Source organism: Lathamus discolor, chromosome Z, assembly GCF_037157495.1.
Source record: "Lathamus discolor isolate bLatDis1 chromosome Z, bLatDis1.hap1, whole genome shotgun sequence".
Taxonomy (NCBI): Eukaryota; Metazoa; Chordata; class Aves; order Psittaciformes; family Psittacidae; genus Lathamus; species Lathamus discolor.
In genome coordinates this window covers 66,797,601-66,809,748 of record NC_088909.1, presented here as the reverse complement: position 1 = coordinate 66,809,748, position 12,148 = coordinate 66,797,601, and the positions used below count along the sequence as shown (strand labels likewise).

At 38.8% G+C, this 12,148-nt stretch overlaps 1 protein-coding gene across 9 annotated transcripts in view; it reads right to left on the bottom strand.

Moving 5' to 3' along the window:
- The window catches only part of CDC14B (cell division cycle 14B), a 47,678-nt gene that overhangs the window by 15,825 nt on the left and 19,705 nt on the right, over positions 1-12,148 (bottom strand). For all 9 annotated transcript variants that reach the window (XM_065662392.1, XM_065662388.1, XM_065662390.1 and 6 more), the window contains exons 5-10: positions 10,492-10,568; positions 5,527-5,593; positions 4,054-4,116; positions 3,008-3,095; positions 2,432-2,662; positions 10-148 (exon numbers count right to left, since the gene is read on the bottom strand). In XM_065662392.1, coding sequence (XP_065518464.1) covers positions 10-148; positions 2,432-2,662; positions 3,008-3,095; positions 4,054-4,116; positions 5,527-5,593; positions 10,492-10,568 — 665 coding nt within the window. The remainder of the gene's footprint in view (positions 1-9; positions 149-2,431; positions 2,663-3,007; positions 3,096-4,053; positions 4,117-5,526; positions 5,594-10,491; positions 10,569-12,148) is intronic.

The following is a 12,148-nucleotide window of genomic DNA, read 5'->3' as shown; positions in this document are numbered from 1 at the left end:
TCTACTTACTCCATAAGGAAGTGTTGCTGTGGTCCAATCACTGAACCAGGTCTATTTATTCTAATCCAGGCAATAGTTTCAGCAGCTGTCATCCGATAATGCTTCATAATATAACAGGCAATAAGTGTACCAGTTCGCCCAAGACCAGCTGTGTAAGACAAAAGAATGGCTTCTTTCATACACCCATCTTCATATGGAATCTGCTGTAGCTACATACATTGTTACTTGGACTTGCCTGGTTTATTTAAACAATTATATTAAACTGTTACTGATCAAAAGTGCAACTTACCTTTTGATTATTTTTTTTCCATATACAAGGTTACTAACACATCGTTCACATGTTTTTTGAGTGAGGTAATCTTCCAAAGCCAGGGACTTTACAAAATCTGTAGGCCCGTCCTTATTTATACATTTATCTATTGATATTTATATAGACACGAGAAAACTTTTATGCATGGGATAAAACAGCTGGCTTTTTTTCCAAACTTCTCAAAGCACCTAACTGCAAATTGAAACTGAAACCAGCTGCTCTTCCCACCCATTTCTAACTAAGCTCTTACTTTAGCTCCCAAAACCCACCAATTTTGCAATAAACAGGACTGTGTACTAGCAGACACAGGCAAAAAGTACTCTAGAATGAGGAACTTCTTTGTAATGGCTCTCAAAACGGTTCTATCTTGGGAAACATGAGAGGGAAAAAAGGACAGCTCCATCTAAGCGTCCCTTCTTGACCACTTGCTGTAAACGTCAAGCCACACATCACCTTCTCCCATTTGACAATAAACTGCTCAACACCAGCATAAAATCTTGTAGCCCAGTGTAAAAGCATAGCCCAACAGCCAAGACAACCTCACAGCACTTTCCATGCCTTACCCAGCTTTAAGAACTGGCTACAGTATTCTAGTCTTCCTCAAGACTTAAGCGCAGGTTGAGGGACATAAGGTAGTTCAGACACCACTTATATTGTAAATATCAAGGAATATCTTAATTTGAATGAAAACAAAGCACTTGTATCACTGACACTCAATATTCAGGTGTAATCAACCAAGCAGTATGCCCAAATTTATTACCTCTGTGGAGAATAAGAATGTGCAATTTTTTCCCAGCAGTCAGGATGCTTTTTTAACCAGTTCTTTCACTTCATTGTGTAATCATGTTAAACATGCAGCAAATGGATGGCAGATCCCAGTATAAAAATGCAGTCTTTGCAGGTCCCAGGCAAATGGGTTAAGAAAAGGCCTTGCTACTTCAATCACACTACTAGCGGCTATGCTGGTGAGGCAAAGTTTGTGGAGCAAGAATGTCTGACAATCAAAGTTGGTGTAGGAAGAGAAACATAGTTCCTCTAGAACCACAGAAAACTGTATCTTTGCTCTAGCTGCAATGGGCATGCTCTGAGTATCTTTTCCTTGGCAGTCTAACTCTGGAAGAACAGGTATTCAGAGCATGCTCAATGTAGCCAGTATAAAGGATTTCAAAGGGATAAAGACTTCTGTGGTCTGGAAGAACTCTCACACTTGATGAGGAATCTCCTCAAAAAAACGGACTGATATTTTCAAAAGTTTATGACTTGTATATTTAAAAGTGTATTTTCAGAGAGATTTATAAACCCTGCCAGGACTTCAAATTCCGGCTCAAAAGCGTCCTTTGAAAGTGCAAATATAGTAGAAAGTAGTAGAAAGAGCTGCTGATATTGGCAAGCTCACTTTCCCCAGCCTCGTTTTTGGACACATCTGCAAAATTTTCTCAGGAACTTAAAGACAGTAGAAGACGAGGTGCAGCATATAAACAACATAATCAACATAAAAAGGACATGGAACTGCTGGAACAAGTCCAGAGGAGGGCCACGAGGATGACCAGGGAACTGGAGCACCTCCCGTATGAAGATAGGCTGAGAAAGTTGGGGCTGTTCAGCCTGGAGAAGAGAAGGCTGCGTGGAGACCTCATAGCAGCCTTGCAGTATCTGAAGGGGGCCTATAGGGATGCTGGGGAGGGACTCTTCATCAGGGACTGTAGTGACAGGACAAGGGGTAATGGGTTAAAACTTAAACAGGGGAAGTTTAGATTGGATATAAGGAGGAAATTCTTTCCTGTTAGGGTGGTGAGGCACTGGAATGGGTTGCCCAGGGAGGTTGTGAGTGCTCCATCCCTGGCGGCGTTCAAGGCCAGGTTAGATGAAGCCTTGTGTGGGATGGTTTAGTGTGAGGCGTCCCTGCCCACAGCAGGGGGGTTGGAACTAGATGATCTTGAGGTCCTTTCCAACCCTAACTATTCTATGATTCTATGATTCTATATAAGCACAGAAAAAATTTGTATGGAAAAGCTGCAGACTGGCAGACCTGTTACCAAGTTCAAGGAATTACAGTGCAAAATACCTCAGGAACTGTAACTAGAAGCATCGCTTGTAATATAAACAGTTTTTACACTATACCTTTGCAATGAACGGCTATAACACCTTCAGCATTTTCACAAATATTTAGAAAGGTTTTAACTATAGTATCACTAGGTGTGCTTCCATCAGCAAAGAAGAGGTCAAAATGCTCAAATCCAGCATCTGTAAATCGTTTGGCATCATACATTTTTTTGTTGAGGCGTACTATTGTAGTGACCTTATGTTTCCTGAAGTATGGGAAATAAGCCTCTGGAGCATGGTGGGGATACCCTATTTGAAAAAAGAAAGAGAATAAAAAAAAAAAAAGGGAGTAAGGCTCAAACTGCAGAAATAAACAAAAACTCAGCAACAACAGATGAAAACACTTTCAAAATAGAATTCATGTTCAGTATAAAGAAAGAGAATATTCGAAAATGGAATTTTAACATAATGACCCAAGTCAGATACAATTAAACCAAGCATTAAAATTTTACTGCCAGGGTTCTTATAAAAGAAAAAGAGCCAAGGAAAAAAAACACACTGTTTGAGGAACAATTTTAAAAGCTTGGTCTTACTGATAACAATCAACTAAGAAAGCAGTGGGCTTCTGTCCCCCACCTCCTTTTTTAAGCATACCATTTTCAATTTTACTTCTTGAATGAGGTCCACTGAAGGCAATGAATTTGTTTGGTATTATCCAGTTAAAATCTCCATTTTCTGCTCTCTGTCAAGAGAAAATGCTTGGTTTATCATTATCCCTGTATTTTCAGGCTTTTCCTTATTGTTCAAAATACATGCTAGATAGAATTGATGTACAATTTTTGCCAAAGGAAGTCATGTTAGTTGCCTGGTTTCTTTTCCATTGGGAGGATGCCAGATGCTCTCAACCTCATGTTTTCTGCCTGTGTTCTCCTCTTTCTAAATTAGTTTAGAACACCACAACGGATGGCCTTCTGATGAAGGTGAACTCCTAATTTTTATTTTTTATAGGTTTCTAAAGTATAACCTTGACTTATCTTTGTTCACAATTTAAATAATGATTTTTTATTTTTTTTAAGCTTCTAAGAACAATTAATTTTCTCTTTCAGGTAACTGGCAGCTTTGCAGTTCTGAGACTACACATATTCTGTCACAAATTGCAGCCCTTCATTGTCACATTCATTTCCCATGCCCCAAAGTGAATTTTGTAAGCTTAGCATTTCCCAGCCCTGTTTCCTTCTTTACCTCAGAGGGTGTTGTTATTATACCTTTGCCATGTGTTCACAGATATATACTTTAATTGTTCTCCAGAATTCGGTTAGGCTTGGACCACTATGCCCTCGGGTGTTTCATCAAGACTGCTCAAGAATATGCATGACCTCTAAAAAGTGGCCAAATTTTCACTCCACATTATCTAGGGCTTTAATAATTGTGGGAAAAAAAAAAAAAAGTATTTATTTCCCTTTTGGTTTCTGTTTTCCCACCACGTTTGAGGCCAACTATGCTTAGCTCCGAATTTTAACGTTCTCTGACAACACACCTTTATTTAATAAAGTTTAAAGAGACAAAACAGAAATGGAACATACTACTACTACAAAAAAAAAAACCAAAACAAACCAAACAAAAACCCCGCTCATATTAGGAACAATGATCTTAATATTACTAACAGCAAACAAATCAGAAGATTGATACTGAACACTTACTTCATAATGCTCATATTCATTTACATCAAAAGTACTGAAATCCAGGAAACCGTATTGCAAAGCCTAAAATTCAGAATACAGTTTTTAAAAAAGACAAAACCTTCTCCATGAAGACAGTTTATCACTCTTTCAGGTTACTGAAACCCCCTTAATACCTGTTCTACTCTTTCAGAGAGACTTCTTCACATGTTTGAAAAAAATACAGGTCAACTCAGTCCTGGTACAAAACAGACTTGAAAATTTTAAGTATTGTTTGACAAGCAAATCCACTCTTTTCTGGTTTTACCTAACCACTACAAAATCCCAGACTACAGAAGCAGTGTCTTTTTATTACTACTAGCTGTACAAATTTAAAAAAGATAAAAAAATTGGCAAAAATTATCTATTGAAATTATGAATACATTCTAAAGTCTGCATTCAAGGATTACAAGTATTTTTGTGCATGAACACTATTTACTCTCACTACAATGCTAGTATCTTCATGGATTTTAAATTATTTGCAGGCACATGGCCTGTATGTAAGGAGACACTAGAGAGGTCCCCAATGTCCTGTAATTATCCACACCATTATATTTAATACTGTATAAAAAATGTAAACATTCAGGTAACAGGCAGTTTACCCACTTGTTAGGTCAGGAAGCTCAAACACATATAATCCTGCATCTCCAGGTATTTAAGATACTACATTCTAATCTCTTTCACTACATCATCTTATATATTTTTCTTGGTTGTTCACTGGTATGAAGAAGAACAGCAATTCACCACTCTTGGCATACAAGCTGCCAATGTCAAAACATGCAATAAGGATGAAAATCACAAATCTGCAAGAAGATGGCTTAATCTCAGCCCGTATTTGGCAGATATAGTAGTAGTAGGGTGGAGCAGTAGACAGTAGTAGGGTGGAGAGTAGTAGGGTGGAGAGCTGCAGAACTCCCCATTTCACTACTCATACAGACAAAAAAGAATGCAGCTAAAATCCACTGGCCTTCAATATGTTACTTTTCCACTGTACTGGTGGTAAAATAAGCACCTGACTCCTAACAGTTGTTCTACTTGTATTACTAAAGCAAAACTTGAAATCATTAGCACATATCAATAACCAATGCAAAACCACCTTCAAAGGCTATATTCATCCTAAACTGTAAGACTGCGGGGTGGGGGGGGAGGGAATAAAAATAAACTTATCACAAGACTCTTAGGGATTAGAGGCGTGATTTACTGTCCTGGAATATTACATAAATAAAACTTAAGATTCCCTCTTTAAAATCACTAGATGGCTACATAACGTATTGGTCAGTTTCCATGGATGCTGTATCCATAAGTTTTGTTACAATGAATAATAAACTAGGCAACAATCAGAAAATCTGCTGCTACTGCACAGCTTTAATTGGACGGTAGTTTCCTAAGCCAACTTCTTCTACTGGGCAATACTTAGCTGACCTTTTGCAATACAAAAAACATTGGTTTACTGACCTTGTTTATTGCATGAAAACAGTCTAGCAGTGTCAGATGAAAACTGCAAGTACCAAATGAAGCATCCCTGTAAGATATGATGACCAAAACAGTTAAATTATTATTTTTTAATCAAAGTGAAAGCAACTGAAGATACTTCTCTAAAACAACTTTTAAAAATTGTTTCAAAATAACTACAATTATAGTGAAATAATTATGTCAAATGATTACTTCATTTTCCCCACCTTGCATCTTACAATAACAGCAAAACATAAAGCAAGTTATGTTAACAGATGATCCAAGAGTAAGATTACTCCAGTTATAGTTTTGGTAAAGCTGACATGTTCCAATTTCTGACATGAGCATTGAAACCAGCATGTTTCAGTGTTCATGTCAACGAAGAACAGACAATACAAAAGCTAGTGCCTAAATTTGTATATTCTAACACACACTCTTAGAACATTTTCTTATGAAGCACACTTTCAAAAAAGTAAATCTTAATATGATCACAGCAAGCACCTTTTTACTAAAATTGTCAAGATACACAGTTGTGTCTTGACAGTTTTACTAGAATATAATAAATATTTATTTAGTAAGATGTATTAAAAGGCTTTCCTTAACATGCATAACACAGTTAACGCTCAAACATGAATAGAAGCTGGTTTTCATTAAACTCTCTTCTCACCCATTATTAGATTCCATAAGCACAGAAAGAGTTAGCATTCCACAGGAATGCTACAGTCAAGTCGAAATATATTTAAACGCAGTCTACATCAAAGAATATTATGTCTTGGCAGAACATCTTCTTTTGAGACCAGGCAACCCTCATCAGCAGAGAATCATTAATGTTTCCAATATATTGTGTTGAAATTTTAAGTGACAGGAGGACAAACTTCTGAAGAATCTGTATGTCTGCCTCTACAATTTGTTTATTTTCCTCCTTAATGGATCAGTGTGAGAGGTGGTGGTGGGGAAATCATCAAGAGAAGGAAATAACATAACCCATTCAGGTAAAAGAGAGGACAAGTAAAGGCTGTCAGGCCAAAAGACCAGAAAGAACAAGTGGATGAGGCCCTCTATAGACAAATAGGAGCAGCCTCACATTCACAAGCCTCACTCCTCATGGGGAACTTCAGACACTCCAGTATCTGTTGGAGGGACAACACAGCAGGACATAAGCAATCCAGGAGGCTCCTGCCAATGAACTGGTAATGATTTACTTCTCCAAGTGATACAGAACCCAGTGAGGAACGGTGCTCTGCTGGAACCTCACACTCACCAACAATGTGGTCCTCTGTGGGGATATGAAAGTCAAAGGCAGCCTTGCTATGAGACAGATGATGGAGTTCAGGATCCAGAAGGCAGGGAGGAGGGTAAAAAGGAAGCTGACAATCCTGGACTTTAGGAGAGCAGATTTTGACCTGTGGGGATCTGCTTGGAAAAGTCTCATGGGATAAAACCCTGGAGGGAAGAGGGGCCCAAGAAAGCTGGTTAATATTCAAGGATCACTCCCAAGCTTAAGAGCAGCTCATTCCAATGAGTATAAAACAGGCAAAAAAACAGGCAAAAATGTCAGCATACCTGCATAGATGAATAAGCACCTCCTGGGCAAACTCAAACACAAAAAGGAAGCAAGGACAGGTAACCTGGGAGGAATACAGAGACGCTATCTGACATCCAGGGATGAGGTTACTGCCTAAATGAAATTTAATCTGTCCAGGGATGTCAAAGAAAATATGAAGAGCTTCTATACGTACATAAGTGACAAAAGGAAGACTAGGGAAGATGTGGGCCCATTGTTCAATGAGACGGGAGACCTGGTTACACAGGACATGGAAAAGGCTGAAGTACTGAATGCCTTCTTTGCCCCAGACTTTACAAGCAAGATCAGCCTTCAGGAACCCAAGATCTCACAAACAAGGATGAAAGGCTCGAGTAACAAAGATGTACTTTTCGTGGAAGAGGATCGGGTTGGGCAATAGTTTGATAAATGGGACATATCTAGGTCCATGGGTCCTGATGGGATGCACCCATGAGTGCATCAGCAATGGCCGATGTCATTGCAAGGTCACTCTCAATAATCTCTGATTGATCATGGCAACTGGGGAAAATGTCTGAAGACTGGAGGAAAACAAATGTCACTCTCAATTTCGAGAAGGGCAAGAAGGCATCCCCAGGGAACTAGAGGTCAGTCAGGATCATCACAATCCCCAGAGAGGTGATTGAGTTGCTAATCCCAGAAACCATTTCCAGATACATATAGACAAGAAAATCACAAGGAGTAGTCAGCATGGGTTCACCAAGGCAAAAGCCAACTTGACCTATTTGATAAATTTCTACAATGAAATAACTGGCCTGATACATGAAAGAAGAAGCAGTGAATATTGTCTACGTGAACTTCAGTGAGGCCTCTGACATTGTCTATGTAAGACCTTCACAGACAAGCTAGTGGTATGTGACCTGGTTGAGCAGACAGGTGGATTGAAAACTGAATGGCTGTGCCCAAAGTGTGGCGGTCAGTGATATACAGTGACACACTCTAATCTGAGGCCAGGAACTAGCAGTGTACAGCAGGGGTCAATACTGTGTTTGATCCTGTTCAACAGCTTCATTAATGATCTGGATGAAGGGGCAGAGAGTTCCTTCAGCAAGTTTGGCAATGACACCAAACTGGGAGAAGTGGCTGATATGCCGAAGGGTTGTGCTGCCATCCAGAGGAGCCTTCATAGGTTGGAGAAATGGGCTGATAGAAGCCTCACAAAGTTCAACAAGGAGAAAGTCTAAAGTCCTGAACCTGGGAAGGGACAACCCCAGGCACCAGTATAGGCTGGGGGCTGCCTAGCTGAAAACAGCTAGGTCCTAGACAATTGCATCTAGATGGCCCCTGCCTGGGCAGGGATGTTGGACCAGATGATCTCCAGAGGTTCCTTCCAGCCTCACTATGATTCTGTAAGTCAAAAAAATTCTTTGCACCCTAAGAACCTAAGATTTCCTGTTGATAATGACCCTAAGTGGCAACTACCTGACTGACTTTTTATTGTACTGTGGGAAGGTACTGCTTTTCGCAGAGATGTGGATCTTAAAGGAGCAGAGCCCAGACCCAACACTATTAACAGAATCTGAATTTCTCTATTTACACTGAGACAAGGGGGGCACAAAATCACAAAATGGAATATATTAACCTTTAGAATCAGTTTTAAGTAATGTTAAGTTTGATGGCTTTGTAACAGTAGCAATGGAAAATTACTAAAGTGCATGATACATAGAAAAAAAAATAGAGTGCAGCTAGAGAACACACTGAGAATTCTTGTACAAGATAAATCGCTATAGTTGACATAGTTTTAAGAAAAACAGTCCAGAAGAACAGGACACAGGGATAAGGAGTATCTGGGAACAGCAGGTGTCCAGGATGGGCTACAGTTAAACTAACTGATAAGTGGGAGGATAGGAGGATTATTATGTCTCTGGCGCTAACGAACCAATTAAACTGGTATGAGCATCTACTATGCCTGCTTCAAAGGCTGCCAGAAGTGATGAAGATTGTTGGAAGAAGTAAACGACCTTCAGAGACCACCACCGCAATTCTGTACGCACACGGGGAACTTCCTGGAAAATTATGTAATGTATGTGTGCCCAGGGACTATATAAGGATGGCTGGTGTAGCAACACAGAGACACACGTTAGGAGGAGCTATCCCCCGTGTCTCCCAGCACTGCAATAAAGAATACCTGCTTGTCAGCTTGAAAACCTTGTTGGCAAATTTGTTCTGGAGTTTTCTCCAAATCAACCAGGTTTAGCTGCACTGGTAAACTCAAGAAAATGGTACATTTCGCAGATGCTTCAGCAGACTGTATTCTTTATCCCAGGGGCTAGACATGTCTTCAGAAGTCAGCTCTCAGTCTTACTAGATAACACATCTCAGTGTTTCTTTCAGTAGTGCTGTTGAAGTGACGGTCTAGAAATCTGGGTAAGGTATATGACCTGAGTGAAAAGCTATCTCCATCACTCACATACACCTTTATGATATTTAGAAACAAAACTTACTGTATTCCTAAGCACCACCTTTGTTCTTCTGGGAATATAAAAATGGAATTTAAAAGTTAGAAATGGGATGATGGAAGTATGCAAATAAAGAGAGATGCTACTACACCATTATACTGTGGTGTTGGCAGGGGGAAGTAATAAAAATTCAAACCATCAAAAGCCCATCTCTTGGCAAGAGAACTAGAAAACAAACAAGCAAGGACTGAATTAATCAACCCATAACAATATAGACAGTAAAACTGCCTCCTAAAGTTTTCTGGCCATTCTTTTCTGCATATTGTGTCAGTCAATGGAAAATTAGTCTAACATTCAGAAACACTTGTTGGGAAGAAAAGAAGCTGCTCCTCTGCACAACTTGTGGACTTTTTGCTACACTGAACAGCACAGCATGTACCACAGAGAGAAGTCTGTGGTCTGAAACAGCTAGGATTATACTCCCTCAAGGTCAAACAACCACAAACCAATGGTTTTACACATTTCCTCAATGGCAAAAATAAATACTTTTAAAGCTACTAAATCATATGAGGGTAGTCAGCATTCTTTATGCACATAACAGTATTTGTGGGTTCCTGTATGCATTCCACAAGCAGGAAAAATGGAGTGCTAAGAGTATTACAAGCCACTTGTGATGAATGACAGATATTTTGATACATTTAACTATCAACTACTGGCACAAAAGCAGACTGCCAAGTGAGAAGCAATGTAGATCAAAAATCTCAACAAGAAGGTGTACAAAGCAGTGTGGCTACTTCACCTTCCCTCAGTACACTTCAGTACCAGCTGCTAAAACCCCTGTTCAGAAGTCTGCACTTAAAGCTCAGGCAGTGAATATGTCACGTGTTAAAACTTCAGCAAAAAACCTCCATGAAGTTAGCACTGACAAATGCTACATTCTTATTCAAAGTACCAAGCTACAGAAAGTTCTAACAACTTGTTATTTACCTGAAAGGAAGATATGAAACGCTTCCAGACAATATAAGCCTGTACACGTCTTCTGGGGATTCTCTCAGGTATATTATCTATTTTTGTGGAAAAAGAAAATAAAAATATTATTTTAAGATTGGTATTAGCAACTTTAAGTCACTTGTTTATTAAAGTAAGGCAATTATCACAAAACTCAAACTGGGGAAAAGTGGCATCAAGAACACATGTATGCAAATGTACAACAATAAACCTAATGTAAACAGTATAAATACTGGTCAACCCAGAGGAATATGCATTTTTTTAAAAAAACCCTACAGATTTAAGCAGGAGTTTTGTTAACTATAGGCTAGAGTGAAAAAGCTTCTATCTGGATTCTTCCATTTTGCTAGTACAACTCCGCTGGACCAGTCTATATATTTACTTTTTTTAAATTAAACTTTAAAGATATAAATCTGAACACAAAAAACCGCAAAGGTATCAGCAAAGCTATGAGTCATCTGGTCTACAAAAGACTGTGTACACTCAGCAGACAAGATTAAAATAGTAATTCATGTATGCTTTGATTTTCCTACAACACTTCATTTTCATTATTCCAAATTTCCACTGGTGAGGGAGTATCCAGTAACTAAATCCAGATGCCATAAAGGAAAAAAGGAAATCTGTATCTTCAGAGGCAAAACCCTAACAACAGAACGAAGCAACATACTTGAAGCACCACATATCAAACCTTCTACTGTCAAAAACACTCAGAAAATAATCCACAAAAGACCAACTCAAAACAAATATCCATATGGTCTTGCCTGATCCCTCTTGGATAGCCTTTAACACTAATCCTTACAGAATACTGTAAAACTCTTCTGTTATGCAAATCATGTCTTCCAATACCATCAAATACCACACCCAGCATGGCAGGACATAACAACTGTTATTAATAAGCTGTCATTAGCAAGTGAGTATTCAGTAATTTCAAGTTAACACTTTTTCTTTAAAACAGTATTATCTAAGCTTTAACACTGTATAAAAGTTGGGCAGTTTTCAATACAGACTGCTGATCAGTAAAATTATTTACATCTCATATTAATGACCTTTTTCCTTAGAGGCTTTTTGAAAGTAAGAATCCCAATGAGTATTAACTGAACATCCCCTAAAAATCTACGTGTGGCATTTTTGCTTTCTGGTGCTTTTGACATTTTTTTTCTTTTAAAAGTTGGAATTGCCTTTCAAATTTGTTTGATGCTGCTGCAAAGCCAGTCTGAACAAATGGCTTAACACACCGTCAACATCCTCTCACCACAAACACTCATACATACACCCGTGTGAGGTGAGAATGGGTGGTGGAAGAGATGTTGCCAAAAAACGTAAAACATAAACCCAGCTTGAATACATCCTAACAGGCAACTAAAACATAGATGGCAACAGGTGACTCCCTTCATTTTTCCTCTGATTTGACTACTGTGTTAATTATTTTCAGAGCATTCTTCCTGTGCAATTAGCAAAACCAGAAGAAAAAATAAATCTGTCTTGCTTAAGTAGTTTAGTTGAGTAATGAAAACTGCATGTTTTGCTTGTGTGTGAGTGTGCTTTCATTGGGAAGGGGTAAGTCGCTATTGGATTTATACAACAGAAACAGAAGAGAGACTTTAAAAGCCCCCAAAATATCACTGAATGGCTGCTC